The 27,719-nt window shown below is 37.5% G+C and overlaps 1 protein-coding gene across 1 annotated transcript in view; it reads right to left on the reverse strand.

Annotated features, from left to right (window-relative positions):
* ofcc1 (orofacial cleft 1 candidate 1) overlaps positions 1–23,539 on the reverse strand; it is a 167,398-nt gene extending 143,859 nt beyond the window's left edge. The window contains exons 1-3 of the mRNA XM_057824675.1: positions 23,520–23,539; positions 8,912–9,068; positions 7,297–7,363 (exon numbers count right to left, since the gene is read on the reverse strand). Coding sequence (XP_057680658.1) covers positions 7,297–7,363; positions 8,912–8,917 — 73 coding nt within the window. The 5' untranslated portion in view covers positions 8,918–9,068; positions 23,520–23,539. The remainder of the gene's footprint in view (positions 1–7,296; positions 7,364–8,911; positions 9,069–23,519) is intronic.
* Between the last annotated feature and the right edge of the window lie 4,180 nt (positions 23,540–27,719).

Here is a 27,719-nt window from a genome sequence, read left to right on the forward strand (position 1 = left end):
TGCCGCGTACCTCCTCGCCAGCTGTTTTCCCGCTATTCATTCACCTGTGCATTTGATCACTATTTTGTTACACTCCCGCTTTTTCGGTGAGGTATTTTGTGTTCATTCGTTATTGGATCGTTTTTGTTCTACACTGTAAATAAGAGCACCGCAGCAGTAGAGGTAAACTGCCATTTTCGTTCAACCCGTTTTGTTTAGTGTAGAAGCCAGGTTAGTGGCTGTATTGTTTTTTTCTTTTTTACGATCAGGGTTTACTTAGCGGGTGGGGTTCAAGTGTAGTTTCATTTTGTTTGTTGTTTTGGCCTGGGCTTACGCTGAAGCCAGATTCTTCCGCATTTGTTCATTGCGAGTTCGACTTGTGTGAATAAATTTGTGTCCACTTGCAACTTGTGTGCGTGTCTCGTTTTATGTTACGCCCTTAGCAGCCGTCCGTGGGACGTAACAGTGGGATTATGGGAAGCATGAGCGGGCATTCCGCGCTTGCGTTAAATGCGTCAAATATTTTAACGTGATAAATTAAAAAAAATAAAATAAAAAAATACTGCCCGTTAACGCGCTAAATTTGACAGCACTTTACATTTCGTCAGAAACTCGTTCAGTAAGCCCCTGTACCGAACCGAGGACCCCGAACCGAAACGGTTCAATACAAATACATGTACCGTTACACCCTTAGTTAAAAGTAGTACCGTATTGGCCCGAATATAAGATGGCTCTGATGATAAGACGACCCCCTTTTTCAAGACTCAAGTTTGAAAAAGCTTTTTGAACACCAAATTAATTTTTCTACAGAAAATAATGACAGTACATCTGAAACAAATGATAACAACATATTTGAGAGAAAAAGCATGTTATTTTGCCTCATTCAAATCTTAATATCTGAACATTTAAATATGTAAACTAAAGTGCAATCATTCTTAAATGAATGGTTTCTGGTTTTTGAAACGTAAATAAACCAATCTATTGTGATAAAACAACAAAATTGCAATAACTGCATTAACCATCAAAGTGAAGTCTAACTGTAACTGTAGTCTCGTAACAAATCTGAATAAGGAAAAACATTGCAATAAAATAATGCAAACTGGTTAAACTTGAGAGTAGCTGAGATCTTTCATGACAGAACATCGCTTCAATGATATCTGGCGCCATCTAGCGTCGTGAATGGGTATAACGTTTAGATTGTGAATATAAGATAAACCCCCACTTTTTCAGTCTTATTTCAATGCAAAAAACACCGTCTTATATTCGGGCCAATACGGTATATGTGGCGAAAAACACTCAGGCGACTTGAAGTTCGGCTAAACTTTTAAACAAATGACGCCGCAATGAAAAAAATATCTACCTCAGGCATATCTACTTCATCACTATCGCTTAGTTGTATTTATTTTTGTTACTGTCGCATTTTCTCCGATATGTTAGATGATAAATAATCCATCCAAAGAGAGAAAAAAAAAGTTTAGATGGGTAAATTTCTGAAAAAAATTTCGACCATTCCTTGATGTCTGCGATTTCTGCATCGCGACCCTTGTTATTTTATCATGTTTCACCCATAAAATCCCCCAAAAATCCAGCTGTGGCCATTCACAGCTGTGTCTTGACACTCAGTGATATATGCTACATGGAGTTTTTGGATCGAAACAAGGTAATTACGCGATAATATCTCATTAAAGTCATGGCATCTGTAATTCTGCTCTCGCGTGCTCCAGATAGGGTTTTGCTGTTTGAATTTTTTTTTTTTTTTTTTTAAATGCCTTTCAAAATTTTTCTTCTCCCCCAAAAATTGAGATTTTAAGCTTTCCAATGATATATCCCACATGCATATCGGACAATTTTGAAACTTGGCCAAATTTGTGGTCTCAAAGCGTAACTTGAAGTCACCTGAGTGTTTTCCACCATTAATATATATATATATATATATATATATATATATGTATATATATTAGGGGTGTCAAACGTTTAAAATTTTTAGTCGAGTTAATTACAGCTTAAAAATTAATTAATCATAATTAATCGCAATTCAAACCATCTATAAAATATGCCATATTTTTCAGTAAATTATTGTTAGAATGGAAAAATAAGACACAAGATGGATATATACATTCAACATACGGTATAAAAGTACTATTTCTTTATTATAACAATAAATCAACAAGATGGCGTTACCATTATTAACATTCTGTTAAAGCGATCCATGGATAGAAAGACTTGCAGTTCTTAAAAGACAAATTATAGAAATTTTATATCAAAACCCCTCTTCATGTTTTCATTTTAATAAAATTTGTAAAATTTTCAATCAAAAAATAAACTAGTAGCCCGCCATTGTTGATGTCAATTACTTACAAGATGCTCATGGGTGCTGAAGCCTATAAAATCAGTCGCACCCAAGCGCCAGCAGAGGGCGGCAAAACTCCGAAAACACAACAAGTACACCTTTCACTGTGCTCTCATTTTAATGTGTTTGAGCGGGGCATTTGTGCGTTAATTGCGTCAAATATTTTAACGGATTAAATAAAAAAAATAATTACCGCTCGTTAACGCGATAATTTTGACAGCCCTAATATATATATATATATATATATATATATATATATATATATATATATATATATACATATATAATTTTTTTTATTTTTTATTTTTGCTACGAGCTACCCACACTAGTGTTGCGATCTACATGTTGGGCTATCGTTGCCTCAATTTTTCTCCTCTTCATTATTCAACGATAATATATCCAACAAAATCTTTTTATGAATTCCTCTATTTCCTGTATTTATATTTTAATGCACTAAGTTTATTCCTATTACGTGTATTATCTGAGTTTGGCTTTTGACTTTTCATCGGAAAGATACCAAATATTGCTTATATTCTTGACCTTTTGCTACAATATTTAAGAACTAAATACATAAAAATGCTATCCTGACATTATTGCATTATACTATTACAGCAACAGAATGATGATAATCGCATTCTATGCACCGGAAAAAGAAAAAGAAACGGCACAAATCAAGAAACTGACATGTGACTCATCCCTGTTAAAACTGGCACAGTGGCAACCTTAGACGCATCCTAATTTACCATCCCATTCCTCAAGAGTTCTCCCTGACATACTGAATTATAAAGGGGCACATTTGTATGCCTGATTGGCCTCAAGCCGCGTTTCGGGGGCGTTGCGAGTGCGGCGCCGCAGACAACGCATGGGCTCAGTATCATAGCAGTGTATGTAAATGCACTCTCCTATGACTCCAGCCCACCACAAGGCATGGAGCTGAGAGTGGGAGTCAAGGCTGATTGTGTCGAGGGTGCTTCTAGATAGAGATAGAACACCCACTAGTGTAGCGTTCTCCAATGGAGGATGAAGTTATAGGAGGGGCTTTTTTTTTTACTTGTTAGGACACGCTCGCTTTGGAATGCAGGGACCAAGGGGCCCCTGAAAGGAGGGAGAGAGAGTTAGAAAGAAAGCATGAGTAAAGGTTAGATCAGGAACACATCTACTGCCAACAAATTTGAGGCTAATGAAAAATGAAGCTTCACCTCTTTCTTTGGCTGGGGCTTGCAGCTTCGTTTTTTTTTTTTTTTTTTTTTTGGTGAGCTGCAAGGGCGCTATCTGGCCTGTCACCTCGAATATCTCTCGGCAGCTAAACAGGAAGAAGGGAAAGCTCAATGCTTCCTCCTCTGTCAAAGGCTTGGGTTTTCTATGCCTACCGCATCTCCTTTGCTGACAAAATAAACGGGAATATCAATAAAAAAAGACTTGACGAATAGACGTAAGCGTGAGGTCAGACGAGCCCGTTATGAAATAAAGCACATTTGGCGCAAAAGCGGATTTTAAGAGGGGCCAGGGGGGGCAGCACCCCCTTGGTGGCCAAAAACTGTCATTGCATGTAATTGATTTTCCTATATATACTAGTCCTTCTAAAAAAAATAACATATTGTGATTTTATTGAATGAATGAATGCATTATTTATTGATTGATTGACTGATTTTGAACAACTTTTTTCATTGATGTTGATTTTTGTTTGTCACTTCAATCAAAAAACGAAAAATTTCAATCATGGAAAAAAGTTTTTGAATGCGTATAAATATTTGAGATTGAAAATTAGCATTTGAACACTTAATTATTCATTAAAAAAGTTTTCTTTGATTGAATCCTTTTTGTGTTTGGGCCATATTAGGTGTAGGACATTTGTGTCTAAATCATTTGATTCCCAAAAAAGTTGCTTCAATCAAAAAAAGTATTTTCAATCAACAAAAAAAAAATCATTTGAAAAATAAAATTGCCCTCCCCTAATTTTTTTTTTTTTTTGAGTGAAAATTATATGCAAAGCAAATGACCGTCTCAGGTGCTAGTCACATGATCTGTTCGAAAAATAATTTCGACCTGTTATAAAAATATATTTTTTGTTAATTTCATTCATTTTTGTTGCAGTTTTATTGCTTTACATTTTTTATATATATACTAGTCCTTCTTAAAAAAATTAGCATATTTTGATAAAGTTCATTATTATCTGTAATGGTGATATGACTAGGCCACGCCCCTAAATGCTCCCAAATGACCTGATATGAATAGGCCACGCCTCCCAAATGTTCCCAAATGACCTGATATCATTATTTTCTGTAATGTACTGATAAACATTAGAATTTCATATATTTTAGATTCATTACACACAACTGAAGTAGTTCAAGCCTTTTATTCTTTAAATATTGATGATTTTGGCAAAAACCAAAAATCCCTTTCTCAAAAAATTAGCATATCACGAAAAAGGTACTCTAAAGAAGCTACTAACCTAATCATCTGAATCAACGAATTAACTCAAAAGCCCTGTAAAAGATTCCTGAGGCTTTAAAAAATTCCTAGCCTGGTTCATTACTCAAAACCACAATCATGGGCAAGACTGCCGACCTGACTGCTGTCCAGAAGGCCATCATTGACACCCTCAAGCAAAGAGGCTAAGACGTAGAAAAAAAGAACCAGAAGAGGTGACCGCACCCTCAGAAAGATTGTGGAGAAGGGCCGATTCCAGACCTTGGGGGACCTGCAGAAACCTGGAAATGGGCTACAGGTGCCGCATTCCCCAGGTCAAGCCACTTTTGAACCTGAAACAGCGGCAGAAGCGCCTGACCTGGGCTACAGAGAAGCAGCACTGGACTGTTGCTCAGTGGTTCAAAGTACTTTTTTCAGATGAAAGCGAATTTTGCATGTCATTTGGAAATGGAGGTCCCAGAGTTTGGAGGAAGACTGGGGAGAAGGGAATGCCTGAAGTCCAGTGTCAAGTACCCACAGTCAGTGATGGTCTGGGGTGCCATGTCAGCTGCTGGTGTTAGTCTACTGTGTTTTATCAAGGGCAGGGTCAATGATTTTGGAGCACTTCATGCTTCCATCTGCCGAAAAGCTTTATGGAGATGAAGATTTCATTTTTCAGCACGACCTGGCACCTGCTCACAGTGCCAAAACCACTGGTAAATGGTTTACTGACCATGGCATTACTGTGCTCAATTGGCCTGCCAACTCTCCTGACCTGAACCCCATAGAGAATATGTGGGATATTGTGAAGAGGAAGTTGAGAGACACCAGACCCAACACTGTGGATGAGCTTGAGGCCGCTATCGAAGCCTCCTGGGCCTCCATAGCACCTCAGCAGTGTCACGGGCTGATAGCCTCCATGCTTCGCCGCATTGAAGCAGTCATTTTTTGCTAAAGGATTCCCGACCAAGTATTGAGTGCATAGCTGATATAATTAATTGAAGGTTGACTTTTTGTATTAAAAAACCTTTTTTTGTATTGGTCGGGTGAAATATGCTAATTTTTTTTAGATAGGGATTTTTGTTTTTTCTTGACTTTTTTGCCAAAATCATCAATATTAAAACAATAAAAGGCTTGAACTACTTCAGTTGTGTGTAATGAATCTAAAATACAGGAAAGTCTAATGTTTATCAGTACATTACAGAAAATAATGAACTTCATCACAATATGCTAATTTTTTTAGAAGGACTAGTATATATATATAAAAATGTAAAGCAATAAAACTGCAACAAAAATGAATGAAATGAACAAAAAAAATTTTTTTATAACGGGTCAAAATTATTTTTCGAACAGATCATGTGACAAGCACCTTAGACGGTCATTTGCTTTGCATATAATTTTCACTCAAAAAAAAAAAATTAGGGGAGGGCAGTTTTATTTTTTAAATGATTTTTTTCGTTGATTGAAAATACTTTTTTTGATTGGAGCAACTTTTTTGGGAATTGAATGATTTAGACACAAATGTCCTACCCATAATATGGCTCAAACACAAAAAGGATAGCTTCAATCAAAGAAAACTTTTTCGATGAAAAATTAAGTGTTCAAATGCAAAATTTTCAATCTCAAATATTTTTTCGCATTCAAAAACTTTTTTCCATGATTGATTTTTTTTTTTTTTTTGATTGAAGTGATTTTTCTTTTTGAAAAATATTTTTTTTAAGGAAATTATTTTTTGATTGAATAATACTGACAAAAATGTCCCAACCAAAATGTGGGCCAAACACAAATCAACATTACTTCAATCAAAAAAGTTGCTTCAATAAAAAACCAACACACAAACAAACAAAAAAACTTGACTTTAATCAAAAAATAAATATATCAATCAATCAAAGAAAAATAGCTGTCACGTGCATTTTTTTGAGTTTCAAATTTATTTTTGCATTCAAATTTTTTTTTTTGATTGAAGCCACATTTTTTGGGGGTTGAAAATACAACTGTTTTTTGATTGAATTATAAAGACTCATATCTACCTCTATATGGCTCCGCCCAGGGGATACAATTTTTATCTGGGGTAACTACATTGGCACGACACCGGCGGGCATACCATATTCAATGGATGACGATCTAGGGGAAAAGTATTGCCTAAGCAGCATGATTTAGAATTCCCCCAAAAATGATGGGAAAGAAAAAATGCTCATTGTCAACTTATTATTGTAAATATTCTCGTAAAAATAATTTTATAGCTGACACTGCGTTTTGGGGTCATCATGTTGTGCCCCCCCTGCCCCAAAAGTCAAACTCCGCCTATGATTTGGAGGCGAAATATCTGGTTCTCACGCATCCTCCTCGTATGACACTAAAACACAATTAGGTTAAAATTAAATCAGAATCTTGCAGAAAACGAGAGGGGGGGAGGATAGAGAAGAAGAAATGATTAAAATAATTACAAATTGCGCCCTGACAAGCAAGAGCAAAATTTAGCCCAAAGCCATTTGTCTGTAATTAGTTAATTAATCCTTACACAAATTATGAGCAATAACTCATCAAGCAGGACTCACCCATCAGAAATTCAGCCGGCTTGGATTTCTTCTGCTTAGGTTGCTGCGGAGCCTTCTGCTGTAACTTCTGGAGGGAAATTGTTAAATGAATAAATTAGCTGCAGAATGAAGATCATCATTTATGATCCGCAACTAACGCAGTATTTTAAATATGGGACGACACTGAAATGTCATTTAATTTACATCGCCGCTAAAGGGGTCAAGCGCTAATTGAACAACAGGAGTGGAAAAATTTTCCATCATAAATAGATAAGAAAAGTTGACATGAATTTGTAATGAAGGTCACATTAAAATACGTCCTGTTTGCTCCCTGTTTTTTTTTTTATTTTTTTTTTATAATGAACATGCAACAACGTTCTCGTGGAAAATTATGTGCATAGTGATGGATGTAGTCCATATGTATGTAGTGATCATGTTGGTTTGAAAACTAAAATGCCTTTCCATTGGAGAAAATCCACTCACTAGCCATAATGTAACCTCAGTTTAATGATTACATTAAATTCCATTAAAAATTGAGCACATAAGTAATTAATAAACCACCAAACTAGTGAGTCATTTGCGTATTAAAAGTGATAAAAATTGTAATTTTCTAAATAAATAACATTTGTAACTAGAAACTGCAATTTCTGGAGAAATTACTCTGGGTCTTTGCTGTGTGGAGATACAGATCTTAGCCTCGCCCGGGTTGGTTTGGGGACATTTCGGGGACAATATCATGGCACTTCCTGTTGATTTAGGGACATTATGGGGACATGTCCAGGTCATATCTGGTCGTTTAGGGGCATGTCCAGGTCATATCAGGTTATTTGAGGACATTTGGGGGCATGTCCTGGTCATATCAGGTAATTTGGGGACATTTAGGGGGGCGTGTCCTAGTCATATCAGGTCATTTGGGAACACTTGGGGGACACGTCTGATTGATATTTGGTCCTTTCCTGTTGATTTGGGGACATTTGTTTTTGTTTTTTTGCCATTGAAAATGAATGGGAAATTTGGACCTCCATGGCCGTCAATGGCATTGACATCCATATGCGTCAATTGAATCCAAGTACATTGGCATCAATAGAATTGATGTATATGACCAATTGGCCATCAATGGCATCTGACTAAATTAGCCTCAGGTTAATGTTAATTCCATTGGAAATGAATAAGCAAATTTGGACGTCCATGGGCGTCAATGGCATCAACTTCAGAAGTTGTTTACAAATGGAGAGAGTTTGGCACTGTTACTTCCCTCCCAAGGAGTGGCCGTCCATTAATGATGATGCCAAGAGTTCAGCGCAGAATACTCAGAGTTAAAAAGAACCCCAAAGTGTCTGCTAAAGACTCACAGAAATCACTGGCACAGTCCAATATCTCTGTGCACACATCAACTTTATGTAAGACTATGGCCAAGAATGGTGTCCATGGGAGGACTTCACGGAGGAAGCCACTACTGTCTTAAAAAAAAAAAAAAAAAAAAAAAAACATTGTTGCTCGTTTAATGTTCACAAAAAGGCAATTGGACACTCCACAGACGTTTTGGCAAAATATTTTGTGGACTGATGAAAGCAAAGTTGAATCGTTTGGGAGTAACACACAACGTCATGTGTGGAGGAAAAATGGAACAGCTCACCAACATCAACACCTCATCCCCACCGTGAAGCTTGGTGGAGGGAGCATCATGATTTGGGGCTGTTTTACTGCCTCAGTGCCTGGACAACTTCCGATCATTAATGGAAGAATGCATTCAAAACTTTATCAGGATGTTTTGCAGGAAAACCGGAGGCCATCTGTCAGACAGTTGAAGCTAAAAAGAGGATGGATGCATCAACAAGACAATTATCCCAAACACGGAAGTAAATCAACTTCAGAATGGTGAATGAACAAAATACACTTTCTGGAGTGGCCAAGTCAAAGTCCAGACTTGAACCCCATTGAGATGCTGTGACATGACCTAAAGACAGCGATTCATGCCAAACAACCCAGGTAACTGACTGAACTACAGCCGTTTTGTTGTGAACAATGGGCCAAGATTAATCCTGATTGATATGCCAGACTGATCTGCAGTTACATGAAGTGTCTGGTTGAAGTTATTCCTGCTAAAGAGGATGCCACAAAATATTAAATGTGATGGTTCACTTACTTATTTCCCCCCTTCTGTCATTGTTTGCATACTATCCTCATTAAAATATGAACACCTATAAATGTTTGGGTGGTTTAAGTTAAAGCAGACTGTTTTTTCATCTGTATGATTTTGACAAAGATCAGCTCACATTCGATGGTGATGTGAGTAATTCCAAAAGGTTCAGATACTTTTTCATACCACTGTAAAACATACTATAATGAAAGCTTATTAACAATGCAGACAACGTGGGTAATTAGCATGCCATGACGGCTAACAACCGTAATTTTCGGACTATGAGCCGCTACTTTTTTCCCCTCATTTTCAATCCTGCATCTTATAAACCAGTGCGGCTTATTTGTTGATTTATTTGGGTTAATAGGTAACACCTTATTCGACTGTGGCATCATAAGACTGCCATAAGACTGTCATAATTATGACATGACACTATCATGAGCATTAATGAATGCTTATGACAGATGTCATTAAGTATCATCTGGTAAATTATATCACAAACTCCATTTGTGATTCTTTACATCCATTCAAAAGTGAGACAATTTGCCGCATGACACAAAATTACATTTGTCATAAGCATTCATTAGTGCTCATGGCAGTGTCATGTCATAAACATGATGGTGCCACTGTCAAATAAAGTGTTACCAAATACCATAGCTAGCATTCAATGAAACATCTGGAACTGAAGAATTAAGTAGCACAGAACATTAATTTTGATTGTTATTTACATCTGTAGCACTGCAGTGAATGCTAGGAGGCATGTTGGATGACAACAGTGTTGACAGCAGGTGGTTTACAGTCTCCCCCAAAGGAGCAGGGATTGCCAAATGAAGCTTCTTGACTCAATGAAGCTTTGCAGCCAATTGGTTCAAAGCTTCAAGGTGTTTCATTTGGTCTTAGACGGTCTTATGACAGTTTTTTGGTGCCACTGTCAAATAAAGTGTTACCAATTACCATAGCTAGCAATCAATGAACCAACTAGAACAGTAACTGAAGAAATAATTAGCACAGATCATTAATTTTGATTGTTATTTACATCTGTAGCCCTGCAATGCATGCTTGGAGGCATGTTGGAGGACATCAGAGGTTGACTGTCTCCCCCAAGGGAGCAGTGATGGACAAATGAAGCTTCTTAAAGCAATGAAGGTTTGCAGCCAATTGGTTCAAAGCTTCATGGTGGTTCATTTGGTCTTAGACAGTCTTATGATGCCGCTGTCAAAGTTTTACTGGCTAATATATTTTGGTTTAAATATCCCATTATACAGTGAGGACAGCTGCTGCTTATAGTCCAATGTGGCTTATCGATGCACAAATGTCGTTTTCGTGTCAAATTTGGTGGGTGCGCCTTACAGTCGGAAAATTACGGTAGTTTCCGCTCTATCATTAGCCTACCTTTGTAAAGTCTTCCGCCGTTGTAATTTTTTTTTAACCCATACATCTCAAAATAACACATTTTAGAGCTATAATTGCAATACCATGAGACCGCGATATTTTTGCTTAAGGTTATCGTACCGTCAAAATCTCATACCGGCACATGCTTAATGTTTCTTCCTGTTCTTTGATGGACTGGACAGTTGACGTCTCGTCGGTAACGAAAAAAATAAGAAATATGGGGAAAGTTTGTTCTACTGTGGGATAGAATTAATCCTGGACCTAAACATTCATTTGATGTTTTTTTCCCTGGCAATTAAATTGGTGAAATCTTTTGATTCTTTTGAATCTAAAAAATATAACAATACTTTTTGTTATCACTGGGCATTACAAATGGGCCAAATTACCAAATTACACAGCCTGGATCTGTCTATTTTGTCAAGGTACAAAAACATTTACATAAGGTATAAGACTGGCCAATTGAGACGTTAAACCTACATAATTCTTTTACAGTATAATCCAACAACCCTGCATTCATGCCGTACCAGAAATGTAGGTGGTCTACAGTACGCTTGTACGATATGGAAAGCGAGCGAGTTCCCTTTGAAATCAGCAGTATGTGGAACAAACTCGGCAGTCCCACATTTCTCTCATTTCTCCGGCGCCCAGAACAATACAAGCGCTGAGGTAAATCTCGTAAGTTGTTGTTTTGGTTATGGATATGTTTACACAAGGATGCCCCATATAGAAAAAGGGCCGGTTCGCTCAAAGCCTTTCAGGCTTTTTAAGCATCATTTTATGCAGATTTCCTTGATGATTTGCCATGAAGGGCATGTATTTGTATACAATATTTCATTTCAAAGAAGAAAATCAAGGGGTTAAGTGGTTGGGGGATGAAGGGGGGGTGGTATTTAAACTCTAAATGACGGAGTAATTAAAATAGAGAGGAGACTACCGCTAGACCAATCTGGTATGAGGAGTTTTTGCAAATCTGTTTTTACATTCCCTACAGCGAGACACTCATTCATACCATTGAGATTAATGCTTATCTAATTGTAACTTATTTAAAAACCATTTTCTTTTTGACTCGGCACCAATCACTTTTCTGAATTACAGAGACGGGCAAATGGGGCATCGGCGGTTCATGTGTTTTCTATTACCGTTCTGATTTCATTACACATATGCATCCGTACCGCTAGGACTAATGATGTTTGGGAGAACGTTCGAAGTAGGAAGCGACTATTATGAGAAAATTAATCAGGTTTTTTTGTTTTTTGTTTAAACGGAAAATTGCGACGTATCATCAAGTGCTTATGCAAAGCCTGTTAAACAATATTAGAGTGTAAGTTAAAGTGGTCATTTAAAAAGTGTTAAAGGATTTGTTGCAGAGTATTAAATTAAGGCCCACTAGCGTCTGTTCAGTTTGAAGAGCGGTCCACGGCAAGCGCAAACTGGGAGGAGCCACGTAGACGCTGTCAGGAAGTGAAAAGCAGCAAGCATATTTACTACAGTCCCAAGCATCAATGCGTTTTTCATTGTTGCATAAGGTAACAGGAGTCGGGGGCATTATATTCACTGTGTAGAATTATATGAGTTGTATAATATAAATATAAATATATATATATATATATTTTTTTTTGTTCCTGAACTTAATTTCCACACAAATGCATATCAAGTTACCATTTAGCTTAGCAAGGAAAGGTATGACAGTCATTTTTTTTTTATTGCCCAGAGCTCACGAAACACGAAAAAGAGCATCTATCAAGGTTTCGTCGGCCGTGATTTGCATGTATCCTTCCGTCCAAACAGCCTGGTAGCACAGATATAAAGTAGGTACGCCTGCCCCTCTGCTATTGGATGCATTGTTGATGGCAGCGCAGTAGCGCTTTGAAAATAGAGCAAGGCTCTATTTTGAGCCCCGTCTCTCGGCGCAAATTCATTCAAACTTGTCCCGCCTAAAACTGGATAGGATAGCATCGGGCCGCCGCAGATGTTCCGCTCCGCCAACTTCGATTGTCCCAGAACTCACCAAACTTTAAAAGAAAATTTCCACACAAGCGCACATCGAGTTACCATTTAGCTTAGCACGGAGGGGTATGACAGTCATTTTTTTGATTGCCCAGAGCTCACGAAACACAAAAAAGAGCATCTATCAAGGTTTCGTCGGCCGTGATTTGCGTGTATCCTTCCGTCCAAACAGTCTGATAGCACAGATATAAAGTAGGTGGTACGCTTGCCCCTCTGCTATTGGATGCATGGTTGATGGCAGCGCAGCAGCGCTTTAAAAATAGAGCAAGGCTCTATTTTGAGCCCCGTCTCTCAGCGCAAATTCATTCAAACTTGTCCCGCCCAAAACTGGATAGGATAGGATCTTTATTAGTCATTGACACCAGCTTTCACAGATGACAACGAAATTACGTTCAATGAGTGAGCATCGGGCCGCCGCAGACGTTCCGCGCCGCCAACTTCGATTGTCCCAGAGCTCACCAAACTTAAAAAAAGAGCATTTATCAAGGTTTCATCAGCCGTGATTTACGTGTATCCTTCCACCCAAACAGTTGGATAGCACAGATATACAGCAGGTACAGTACTTCTGCCCTCTGCTATTGGATGCATTGTTAATGTCTGCGCAGCAGCGCTTTGAAAATAGAGCAAGGCTCTATTTTGGGCCCCGCCTCTCGGCGCAAATTCGTTCAAACTTGTCCCGACCAAAACTGGATAGGATAGGATAGGATAGGATAGGATAGGACCTTTATTAGGATAGGATTTTTATTAGTCATTGACACCAGCTTTCACAGATGACAACGAAATTGCGTTCGATGAGTGAGCATCGGGCCGCTGCAGACGTTCCGCGCCGCCACCTTCTCTCGCTTCTTCGGGAATTACAGAGCAGTTACAGTACACACTTATCATACAACATAGCAAGGATATGACACGACGCACAGGTCACGTGCAGGAATTTTTTGTACGAAAAAAGAAAACTTCCAGTCATGGCTGGGGGGGGGGGGGGGTCCGTGATAGTAAGAAAAGCGGAAGGGGAGGGGGGTTGTGTGTGAGTGTGTGTATGCACAAATGTATCAGTAATTTTACATGTCTGTAGACAAAATAAGGGACCCGCCTTGGGAAGAAAATCAAGGGCTGCCATCTACCGCTCACTTATGCCGAGAAGGCTGCTCCCACACACACAATGAATGGGTTGCCGCTGAACCCTTCACACTAGGCTGCCGCTAGTTTGAAACGGCCTTTAAAATTGCAAATGTTATCAGAAAATCAACGCAGAATTTGTAGGAGGCGCCTCCATGCAACTATCTTTAGTTGTCTTAAATAGGACAAGTATACTGCAGAATATCAAATTACATTTTTGCTTGTAATTCGTCATAACAATATAAAGTTTAATGTAAGCCAAACTATGTTGTTTTAAAATAGATTATGGAACCCTCATATTGCCAATACCAAAATAACTGGATCAGCAAATTACAGTTGATGATTGTGATAATACTAGGAGTGTAACGATTTATCATTGTGGATCAATATTTGTTCAACATGACTGAATGTAATTCGATCAATTATATAATTTCACGATGCGATTTTGTAAAAATCTTTTTAAAAAAAATTTGTCATTAAAAAAACATTAACAAAATTGTCATTGTCATGGGACCCGTTGTGTTAAATGCCTTAATCGTGAATCAGTATATCGATTTGCTAAGCACAATTGAATACAATCTGGTCAAAATGCAAAATGATTACAATTTTTATATCCCATTTTGTAAAAGAACAAATTTCAACCCATTATAAAAATGTTTTTTTTGTTCATTTCATTCATTTTTGTTGCAGTTTTGTTGCTTTTTTTAATTGCTTTTACAACTTTTTCACATACGGTACATATACTGTATGTATGTATACTATATGTATATGTATATGTATATACGTATATATAAACATACACACAGTGGGGAGAACAAGTATTTGATACACTGTCAATGGGAAAACCCATTGGCAGTGTATCAAATGGGTTTTCCCATTGACAGTGTATCAAATACTTGTTCTCCCCACTGTGTGTATATATATATATGTACATGGGAAAGTCAATTACATGCATTGACACTTTCCGTCCCCCCTTGCCTCCCATTAAAATCCGCTTATGCATGTAACATTATCATACACTTATTCAGCATGTTGTTCTCTATTGTATTTTTATTTTAAATTGCCTTTGAAGATGACATATCTGTTCTATTTGTTGGATTTTATCAAGTAAATAAAACTCCGGTGCGACTTATAGTCCCAAAAATACGTTTTTTTTGTTTGTTTTTTTTTAATTCTCATGATGATTTAATGTGATTTTTATGTATAATTTTATTTCCTGTTTCGATTGTCTTTGTTTTTAACTTGTGATTTTTACAAACAAATGATCCCTGTGGATCTTCATGTAATGTAAAGCACTTTGAATTACCTTGTTTCGAATTGTCCTATACAAATACATTTGCCTGTCCTTGCCTGATTGTTAAATCTCTTCATCGGATCATTATCCAAAGAATCGATCAAAAATCATAAAACATTTCCTACCTTCAAAAAGTTCTTTCCCCGCTCTCGCCACCTCATAAATAATTTTCTAGATCCGCCCCTGTTCTCTGGACCTGCCTTTCTAACAACTCCACTGTTTCTCACAATAAATGCACTCTCTGTCCTGCAAGTCATCTGATAACAGATCTTGTATTTTTGACATAAGTTCAGTTCAAAGAAAAACAAGCCCTCCAGCCACAAACAGGAAAATACACATCAGAAGTACAGTACATACTGTACAGTGTACCCCAGGGCAGATTGCTTCAGGTCATTGTCAGTAAAAATTTAATCCACGCGACACCACGTGAGCCTCCGCGTCTAGAGAGCTAAGCAAAATGCCTGCTTCTCATCTCGCTTCCTTTATCCCACTGACATTGACAGCATGCTCCTTACAGTACAAGGCCTGATGTTTAATGTTCCATAACCGGATGGAACATGCAGATGTTGCATTTCCAAAACGATAAACAACAATTTAATCCTTAGGGACACACACACAAAAAAAGAATAGACTGATAACTGCAGCGTCAACAATGAAGTGCGCATGTTTAGTTATGTCGTCGCTTCCCTGCTATATTAAAAGCATAAATATGTAAAATGTGTGGTGCTGCACCAGAACCCTGTGCCAAGACATTTGGGTCGATTGCAACATGCATATTTATGGAGTAAGATAGCTGTCAAATAGATTCGTACACGTATTTACACATTCGTGTTCGTATTTAGGCGTTTGTATCTGTGACCACAAAATTCTAATGTCGGATTTTATTGGGGGTGCGGGGGGGGTATGAGATTCTGACTGTATGATAACCTTACGCCAAAATTTCACAGTTTTGCAATTACAGCTCTAAAATGTGCTACTTTGAGATACTTAGCTGAAGTATTCCCATACCAGCGTTTTCGTTTTCTTTGATGGGGGGGGGGAGTTCAGGACTTTAACCTCCTCCAGTCATCGTGTAGCACAGCTGACACACTGACACTGAGCAACAACCAGTGGGGGAGAGTTCAGCCTTGCAGTTGCAAGCGAGGGATTTCTCTGCATTTTTTAGGACGTAAAAATAGCTAATACCTTAGGGACGGTGTGACAGAAAATTTTTGCAGTTTTAAAACCGTGACATTTTCATACCACGGTATACCTTGTAAATCGGCACGTCTAGTGTGAATACAACTCTTTTCGACGACTACGTATTTTTTCAGTGGAGGCGCATTCAATTTTTTGGTCTGTAAAGTTTGAAAGTTTCATTCCAAAAATAAAGTTTCCAACTGTTTCGAATGGACATTGACGGACGAGCACAGATTGTAGCATCTACAAAACTATCTTCTGATAACATACACTCAGCAGGAAAACCGTACAGTACTGACGCACTAACGCTCCAAGTTACATTTAGTGTGTGATGATCACTCAGCACAGACGGCGAGGAAATTGTGCTCTTTCGTCCATTCATTCGTAAAAGATGTTTCCTAGCGCTGTTGTCTTTGTTTCGTGACGGCCGCCATGTTGGATTACACAGTACAGTAACTTTAGCTTGAAATATTTACGTAAAATGAATGATAACTGCCCTTTTTTTGCTTTTAACCAAGAATCTAAACTGTGTTATGTTTCATATCTATAGAAATTTTAAGCATTTATTTAAAAGCATTTTCAACTTTAAAAGCTCTTTGTTTTGTGACGGCCGCCATGTTGTATTTTGTATGTCTACACAATAGCGGAATTCAACCTAAATAAGTTCCGATTGTAGAAAAATGCAAATTTTGCTTTTGTCGAGTAAAATTAAGATGATTGTGCATGCTTTCCTCAACTATTAAGTTGCTGATGTGAAAATTGGGTGATTTTATTAGCTGTTGAAAACTTGCACTAAATTAAAATTTAAGTTTGCTATTTTGGGCAAAACCTTACACACGTATGTTGCTATTGATCCTGAAAATATAGGTGATTATCTCTGCATTTGGGATTTTTGTGCCTCTAGCGTGAAATTTGAGAAATTTATAGCCACTTAAAGTTTTGTTATACTTGTATTTATCGGAATTTTATTGGGGAACTACAACAACAATGTCAACTGCTAACGTCATAAATATTAATGAGCAAAAGTGATGTGTTGCTTGCGATACACTATTGGCTAGCTTGCAAAGCAAAAGTATGCTAGCTTAAATGCTATATAATGCTAATATTTACAACAATTGGCTAACGTGCATAACAAAAGTCAGCTAGCTTAAATGCTATATAACGCTAATTGTTGCCAATGCTAATTGCAACAATTGTTGCATTGTTGCAATTGACTAACTTGCATAGAAAAATTCGCTAGCTTAAATGTTATGTAATCCTAATTGCAGCTAATGCTAATTGCAACAATTATTGCAAGTGACTAGCTTGCATTACAAAAGTATGCTACCTTAAATGCTCATGTTTACAACTATTGGCTAACTTGCTTAGCAAAGTCCGCTAGCTTAAATGCTATATAACTCTAATTGTTGCCAATGCTAACTGCAACATTTGTTGCATTGTTGCAATTAACTAACTTGCATATAAAAATCCGCTTGCTTAAATGCTATATAATGCTAATTGTTGCTAATGCTAAATGCAACAATTGTTGCAATTGGCTAGCTTGCATTACAAAAGTATACTACCTTCAATGCTCATGTTTACAACTATTGGCTAACTTGCTTAGCAAAGTCCGCTAGCTTAAATGCTATATAACGCTAATTGTTGCCAATGCTAACTGCAACATTTGTTGCATTGTTGCAATTAACTAACTTGCATATAAAAATCTGCTTGCTTAAATGCTATATAATGCTAAATGTTGCTAATGCTAAATGCAACAATTGTTGCAATTGGCTAGCTTGCATAGCAAACGTATGCTACCTTAAACGCTATATAATGCTACTGTTTACAACAATTGGCTAACTTGCATAGCAAAGGTCTGCAAGCTTAAATGCTATATAACGTTAATTGTCGCTAATGCTCATTGTTACTATTGTTGCATTGTTGCAATTGGCTTACATAGCAAAATCTGCTATCTTAAACGCTAAATAATGCTAATGTTTACAACAATTGGCTAACTTGCATAGCAAAAGTCTGCAATCTTAAATGCTATATAATGCTAATGCCATATATACATGGAGATATGACTGCAATAAGAATTTGAACAAGTTGCCGGTGATTATATTCCAGCATTATTAATTCATCATCATTCCCGAGTCAGGCTTGTTGTGACATTTTTACAGTGGAAAGTTTTCAAAGTCATTTTTCAAGGTTTTCCTTCCCCTCTCTTTCAGCAACATACATAATCTGTTAGCATCAGAGGAGCACACATGCATAAATAATTGCCCAATTCACTTTAAGGGGGCCAGTGTAGATTAATTAAGCCTGAATACTAATTATGTTTTCTGTCTACACCAACTGACGCGGTTGTTGTGTTAATAAGAAACTGTTGGGTGGGTCACAATTACTGTGCACAACATCAAAAAAAGAGCACACTTTGAGGGTAAAATTGGCTACAGTATATGTGAGATGCATTTATTTATTATTAAAGAGATTTATATCTGCGTAAAAACAACGTGCCCTCGATTTGCAGTCTTGTTATAATAAGATAGTCATTTCTTATGTCTCCAGAAAAACATTGCATCACACCAGGCGACAAACACAAGCGTGACAATATTGTAGTGTTGCATTTTTAAGAGAACTGCAGATCCCCAAAGACATAACACGTGTATGTAAGCCATGTGATTTTCAAAAGCACCCATGTCCACGACTCCTTTGCCTGTCTGCAAATGGTAGCTTTAGCTCCGTAAAGATAATTTTTTGTCGTCTACGCTCTCCTGGCGCTAGCGCACACTGGGATCGACGGAGACAGCTCCGAGCCGGGGCCTTGTTTACAGCTGCGTGGGGAAGAAAACAGGCAGACACAAATGAGGTTTGACGGTTTCATGAAGCACAATTGCTTGACGGCAGATTCAATGTGACTGGGCTGAACTGGGCGATGATCCGTACAGTATGCAAAATTCACTTTCTAGCTGGTCTGCGCCCACCAGCCCCCAGCAGCGAGCGGTCTTCCCCAAACCCTTCTAGCTATGCCTTTGAATGCAACAAGAACTGAACAAGCCGTTGTTGTGCTCAATTCCTTTTGACAACAATCACATTTAGCAAAGAAATGGGGGAGAAAGTTGGTTACAAATTACCTTTTCCTCACACGTTCGCTATAAAGGAAGCAATTTATATGCCGAAAAATGAAGACAGATAGCAGCAGAAGAAGCTAGCGATCAAAGGTGGAGTTAGACTTTTGGGGCAGCAACAACATGCTGATGACCATTAGCTAAAGCTAATGCAAGCGCAAATGCTATGCTAATGCTAAGTTATGTTTAGAGTGAAAGGATCACTCAGTAAACACCTTAAAAGGCTAAAGCAACATTACATATTCTCTAATGCTGGGCCTTTATTTTGCAAAAAAAAAAAAAAAAATCATCACATAGAAACAGGAAGGATTTTCTCAGGAGTGATTTGTTCAAGGATTCAAGGTAATTATTATATTTTTTTGCACCATGCATGCATTTTGAAATGGTGTGGAAAAAAAATCAATGGGAGAAATTAACCGCCATGGACTAGCATCATTCTTCAACATATTTACGTAAAGTAAATGCAAACTGCCAGTTTTTTTTTTTTTTTTTGCTTTTAACCAAGAATTGAGACTCTTTTACATCCATATCTATAAAGAATTCAGGGATTTAAGCATTTATTCACAAAAATTTAACGGAAAAAGCTCTTTGTTTACATATGGCGGCTGCAAATTTCCTTAGGCTAGCCTCACAGTTCACAATATTTACGTAAAATAAAAGACGCACTCAAAAAAAGTCCACATAGCGGCCCGATATATCGTCCGGCCGATATATACTGGACTGTCTCAGAAAATTAGAATACACAATATTCTAATTTTTTGAGACAGTCCTGTGTATATATACAGGACTGTCTCAGGAAATTAGAATACACAATATTCTAATTTCCTGAGACAGTCCTGTGTATATATACAGGACTGTCTCAGGAAATTAGAATACACAATATTCTAATTTCCTGAGACAGTCCTGTGTATATATACAGGACTGTCTCAGGAAATTAGAATACACAATATTCTAATTTCCTGAGACAGTCCTGTATATATACACAGTATATGTCGACCTCTATTATCGAGTAAGATAGCGGTAAAAAAATAGTCATCTTCATATTTACACATTCGCGATTGTACATAAAAGTTTCGTACTCATATCTACGTATTTGTGTTCATATTTAGGCATTTATTTCTGTAACCACAAAATTCTGACGTCGGATTTTTTTGGGGGGGTGTATTAATACAACTCTTTTTGACGACTACGAATAATTTCTGTTGACGAATTCAAGTTTACGGCTACAATTCAAAAGCGTCAAATTAGCGTCACGTGGGTCTCAAGGAAAACTAATCCATCCTTAAATCCTTTAACAGCGCTGGCACCAAAACAAAATGAAAAAAAAAGCCCTAACCAAAACCCTGTGTCTGTGATCATATGACCGAGATATTTTAGTCAGGACTTTAAAACTTGACCTGAACACTTAAAGTCAGGGAAAACCAACCGTTTGTCCTTATTCATGGTTGTAATGACACTCTTAGGATAGTTATATTTTATATCGTGTAACTCCGCATACCTGGAACACACAGTGAGCAGGTGCTGCAGACCAGCTGAACTTGGGCGAAGTAGCACACAACAATTTTTACGTAAATTTCAACTTCAACGGCGAAATCCAATTTAGGCGGAAATTTGGGTAGGAACAGAACACATTCGCAACTCGAGGACTCCCAGTTATAATAACTCAATTTTTCGTGACAAAGTGAATTAATTCAAATATTCTGCTTCTGTGGTAAAAAGGAGAGAGGACACAATTTATTGTTAGAGATAATAATTTTTTGGGATGATCGTTCAGCTAGATTATTCACTTACTAGATTATTCACTTAAACTGACAGGACATCGATTGGTATTTTGACATTTTTCCTATGGTAATTCACATAGCCTGCACAAGTTTCTGCTGAAATAGCAAAACAAACCCCAGGCAAACTGTGAAAGATTATCCCATACCATGCAGGCTAGTATGAAACGCAAGCCTTTTTTTTTTTCTTTTTCTTTTCTTTTCACCGAGCACTGTTGCTCCACTGGGGCGTGATTGAAAAACATGTAACACTACTGAAGCTGTGGTTTGTATATGTGAGGCCAAATGAGTGTTGTAACAAGTGGGCTAGTGTTTTTGTAATTGTTTCAAATTACACGTGCCGTAATAACTCTGCGAAAGCAGAGCCGGTGTGCGGTCTACGTTAACGAGGAAAGACCAGAGGATATCCGTGCACCTTATCAGGGCCCATTAATAAAATAACATTAAAAAACATTTCAACAAATGAGAAATAAAACCCTGAAATACAGGTTAAGTGAGCATACCATCCGTTTAACATAAAACTGGATATTTAAATTAGGAAAATGGCAACAAGCATTTCAAAATTCAGCAGGGCCGAGAACAAAAAGTGGTATTTTGAATATGGCCAGAAGGTTTTTGGTATTTGGCATTTTTTGGTATGTGGCAAAATGGATTTTGACATTTGGTTTTTTATTTGGTATGTGGCATTTTTTTGGAATGGGACAAAATGGATTGAGGTATGTGGCATTGTGTTTTTTTGGTATGTGGCTAAATGAATTTTGGTGTATGGCATTTTTTTTTGGTATGTGGCAAAATGGCTTTTGGTATGTGGCCAAATAAATGTTGGTATGTGAAATTTTTTGGGATGTGGGAAAATGGATTTTGGTATGTGGCATTTTTTGGGGATGTGGCAACATGGATTTTGGTGTATGACATTTTTATTTGGTATGTGGCATTTTTCTAAAATGTGGCAAAAATGATTTTGGTATGTGGCATTTTTTGGTGGTATGTGGGGAAAATGGATTTTGGTATACGGCATTTTTATATGGTATGTGGCATTTTTTTTGTATGTAGCAAAATGGATTTTGGTATGTGGCTTTTTTTTTGTACGTGGCAAAATGGATTTTGGTATGTGGCAAAATGGATTTTGGTATGTGGCATTTTTGGGGGGTATGTGGAAAAATTGATTTTGGTATATGGTATTTTTACTTGGTATGTGGCATTTTTTTGGGGGGGGGGTTTGGCAAAATGGATTGTAGCATATGACATTTTCATTTGGTATGTGGCATTTTTTAATAAGTGACAAAATGAATTTTGGTATGTTGCCTTTTATGGGGGTATGTCGGAAAATGGATTTTGGTATGTGGCTTTTTTTAATTTTTTTTTTTTTTTTTGTGGGGGGTATGTCGCAAAATGGATTTTGGTATGTGACATTTTTGGGGGGTATGTTGGAAAATAGATTTTGGTATATGGCATTTTTATTTGGTATGTGGCATTTTTTTGTATGTGGCAAAATGGATTTTGGTATATGGCATTTTATTTGGTATTAGGCATTTCTTTTGGTATTTGGCAAAATGGTTTTTTGTATGTGGCAAAATGGATTTTGGTTTGTGGCATTTTTTGGGGGGTATGTGGGGAAAATGGATTTTGATATATGGCATTTTTATTTGGTATGTGGCATTTATTAATATGTGGCAAAATGAATTTTGGTATGTGGTATTTTTTACCTGGGTGTCAGTTGAATGTCAGTGTGCTGTAATGGTAAGCGTATGGTCAAAAATCACAACCACACGTTTTTCTGCCATTCATAATGAACGGAAAATTTGGATGTGTAAAGCAGTCAATGGCATGAACATGCATGGCTTGCAAAAAATGCCATTTACCAAACAAAAAACAAAAAAAAAAAACAATGCAATATACCAAAAGCCATTTTGCCATATACCAAATACCACTTTTCGTTCTCATTGTCTCAACCCAAAATGAGACTTTACAGAACTAATTTTTGGATGGAAACATTATGATGACAAACTACAGTTTACTTAGTAATATGATCTTTTAGTCATGCCACATTTGCCAGTTTCCGATTAGGAAAAAACTGGCGAGCGACAAATGTAACACATCTCTGAGGGCATTTAAAACGGCATAACATTTATTGCAATTTTTATTTGAAACAACATAGGTAAACATTGCTTGGTAATTAAGAAGAAAGAACATTTAATGCATTTTTAAAAACGGATAAAAGGTGACATTACCTTCAGAGACTCGAATTGTCTGTCATACTCGGCTCCTAAGTAGTTGTCATGGCATTGTGGTCAAAACACACGTGTGGGTCTCATGTTACCTTCACGTGTTATCTTTCACTTACTGCAATAGGTATCACAAGTGAAAGCGAGATACCCAGTGCAAATGCGCACTGCATACAGGCATATAGCTGACTCTTTTGATGAAAGAGCAACACCAACAAGAAGGAAAATGATCTCGAAAACAGTTTTCATGTTTTATTCTAGAAAGTATTTGGCATCGACTTTTTAAAACGGTCACCTGCTAAGATAAAAATGCATCTTTATGACTGTCTTTACTAGTATACGGCAACAATGGTTGTTGTCTTTTCATTATTAATAAGAGTGAAATGCCGCTCCACTCAAAATTCCATGTCTCCTTATTGTCACACTGGGACACAGAGGGAAACATTACAGTCAAGACAGCCACTTTATCACCTTTTAGTCATGACAATGAACTCCCCCAAACTGAAGGTAAAGTACTCACACTGCTTTGTAAACATGCATTATGTAGCATATGACAATTGCGTTATACATTATTGAGAGTCAGCAGCAGAAAATGCATTTCTTAAGAGGGAAACCCAGCAGGCTGAACAGCTGCTTGAAGCAAAAGTTGTGTAAAAACAGATTGATTGGCATTGTGTAACAAATTAACTCAGTAGTTTTAGTGGAAGGTAATTAGTGGAGAGGGAGGAGTTATGTGATAACATTGCTAACATTCAATTTAAAAAATTGCAGCAAAACTAGTAGCTGGCACTCATATTCAGCCGCTCCATTTGGTATTGTGTACAGTACTACAGTGTTATTATTTGTTTTAATATACTTCTTATGAACTGCAAAATTGAAATTTTTTTATATTAGGCTTGCTTAATCTTTGAGTTAGCAGGGGTTTACAGTGGTATGAAAAAGTATCTGAACCTTTTGGAATTTCTCACATTTCTGCATAAAATCACTATCAAAAGTGAACTGATCTTTGTTAAAATCACACAGATGAAAAAAACAGTGTCTGCTTCAACTAAAACCACCCAAACATTTATAGGTTTTCATATTTGAATGAAGATAGCATGCAAACAATGACAGAAGGAGGAAAAATAGTGAACCACCACATATAATATTTTGTGTCACCACCCCTTTTGGCAGCAATAACTTCAACCAGACGTTTCCTGAAGCTGCAGATCAGTCTGGCACATCAATCAGGATTAATCTTGGCCCATACTTCTCTATAAAACTGCTGAAGTTAAGTCGGATTCCTGGGATGTCTGGCATGAATCGCTGTCTTTAGGTCATGCCACAGCATCTCAATGGGGATCAAGTCTAGACTTTGATGTGGCCACTCCAGAACGTGTATTTTGTTCTTCTGAAACCATTCTGAAGTTGGTTTACTTCTTTGTTTTGAATCATTGTCTTGTTGCTGCATCCATCCTCTTTTTAGCTTCAACTGTTCTGACGGACAACCTCAGGTTTTCCTGCAAAACATCCTGATAAAATTTTGAATTCATTCTTCCATTTATGATTGCAAGTTGTCCAGGCCCTGAGGAAGCAAACAGCCCCAAATCATGATGCTCCCTCCACCATACTTCACAGTAAGGATGAGGTGTTGATGTTTTGTTGATTTTCCTCCACACGTGACGTTGTGTGTTGCTCCCAAACAATTAAACTTTGGTTTCATCAGTCCACAAAATATTTTGCCAAAACTTCTGTGGAGTGTCCAAGTGCCTTTTTGCGAACATGAAATGAGCAACAATGTTTTTTTTATGTTAGTTTTAGATATAGTTGATGTGTGCACAGAGATATTGGACTGTGTCAGTGATTTCTGTAAGTCTTTAGCAGACACCCTATGGTTCTTTTTGACCTCTCTGAGTATTCTGCGCTGAACTCTTGGTGTCATCTTTGGTGGACGGCCACTCCTTGGGAGAGAAGCAACACTGCCAAACTCTCTCCATTTGTAGACAACTTCCCTGACTGTCAATTAATGAACATCCAGATTTTTAGAGATGGTTTTGTATCCTTTCCTAGCTTTATACAAATCAACAATCCTTGATCGCAGTTCTTCAGACAGCTCTTTTGACTGAGCCATGATGCACATCAGACAATGCTTCTCATCAAGACATTTCTTACCAGGTGTGTGTTTTATAGTGTGCTGGGCAGCTTTAAACCACTCATCAGTGATTGGAAAAAACACTTACTTATTTTCTTCACAGTATTAGCTGAAACAACTTACAAGCGTCGTAAGTGGAAATTGCGTCGAGTACATCGTAACCCGGGGACTACCCGTGTCTCAAAAACAATAGCACAAATGAAAATTTTTCTAGCACTAGCACAAACGATGGAAACCATTTTTAGCCATTTTTAATCAAAATGGAGGAGGGGCTGGTTGACCTCAAACTGACCTGTAAAAGAATTGCTAATATCCAAAAAGCACAACCTAACACAAACGAATGACATGATTTTTCTATAAAATTGCTTCTGACTTCACGGAGGTAACATTCACTGCTCTTATACCTACTGACAAATGAAGCATAATATGGTTCTGTATCCTTTCCTGGCTTTATACAAATCAACAACAGCTCTTTTGATCGAACTATGATGCACATCAGTCAGTGCTTCTCATCAAGACAATTCTTACCAGGTGTGTGTTTTATAGTGGGCAGGGCAGCTTTAAACCACTCATCTGTGATTGGGCACACACCTGACTTAAATTGTTTGGTAAGATTGGTTTCAATTGCTCTTTAAGTCTGCTTAGGCAGAGGGTTTACTTGCTTATTTTCCCCCTTTCTGTCATTGTTTGCATGCTATCCTCATTAAAATATGAAAACCTATAAATGTTTGGGTGGTTTTAGTTAGAGCAGACACTGTTTTTACATCTGTGTGATTTTGACAAAGATCAGATCACATTTGATGGTGATTTAATGCAGAAATGTGACAAATTCCGAAAGGTTCAGATACTTTTTCATACCACTGTACATATGCTGTTTTTGATTGGCATGCTAAGACGGGGACTATTGACTCTTGCTAGTTTAGCCACTCCGTAGCCCTGAAATTTGTTGAAATCAACTCCACCGAGCACCGACTGATTAAACACCCGCCAAGATTAAGCCCTGAAGTCAAAAATTCTGAACTTCCCCTTTAAGATGGTGACATTCATGTTCAACTGCCATTGTAAATTTGGGATTAAATTGTAAAAGTCGGGGAAACTATTTATTTTTTGAAAATAACCGTTTTGCTTAATGACTTCCTCAAAACACTTGATTTTTTTTCACTATTCGTTAACCCGCATGAAAAATATATGCTCTAATTCCGAGCGCCAAGCTGTCATTGATCGTTTATACAATTAATATAGGCCTGAATCGCCATTTCGTCCAATTTATTCTCAGTGCGGGCATGAGAGTGTCTAATTATGTTATCTTACCTAATTAACCTGTATAAGGATTCTACTGCAGGACAAGACGTTGTTCATCCCTCATCCACGTGTTCATTATTATCTTTACAATCATTATCATAAAGTGGCCAACTTGATGTTGGCCATTTCAATGCCATTAATCTAGATTGAGTCTTTTCTTGCATTTCCATGGAGGGGAGGGTCCTTTGGGGTCATTTTTAATTATCACAGAAAGGATGGGAATTCTGGCACATTCAAATAAGATCAGTTGTGGTCACAGGCATCCCATGAGAGCACGTTACATAAATGACTACAGTTGTGATTTTGCATTTTAGCCCGCTGCACGCTGGCCTCTTCAACGTCAGCTACAACCTATTAACACAGCAAACGAGGAGCGGATCAATAGCCCTTATTGGCCCATGTGTCATTAGTTAATCGGCTATTGAAGAGGTATTGACATGCTGCTAATTAATGCTGTCTTTCATATGTTTCTTAATTATGCTCTTCATCTGTATCTCCACACATCAGCAAATAGTCGTTTGCCGTTTGACAGCAAATGAATATTATATTGTTTTGTATAGGATATAAATGGAATGATGCTGTTTCTTAACTAAGATTCGGCAAGCCCTCTATTGAAGTAACTCCACACTTTGCTGATCAATAGCATGCAAGAGCACCTGAAGGTGACCCTGACTGCCGGCATCACCACAGGCCTACAATAAGCACCTCTTAAAGCGCTCCTCTGCTAGTGCAAATCTCCAACTTTTAGCCCGGCGCTGTTGGTTTGATTATTG

Source organism: Corythoichthys intestinalis, chromosome 20, assembly GCF_030265065.1.
Source record: "Corythoichthys intestinalis isolate RoL2023-P3 chromosome 20, ASM3026506v1, whole genome shotgun sequence".
In the NCBI taxonomy this organism is placed as follows: Eukaryota; Metazoa; Chordata; class Actinopteri; order Syngnathiformes; family Syngnathidae; genus Corythoichthys; species Corythoichthys intestinalis.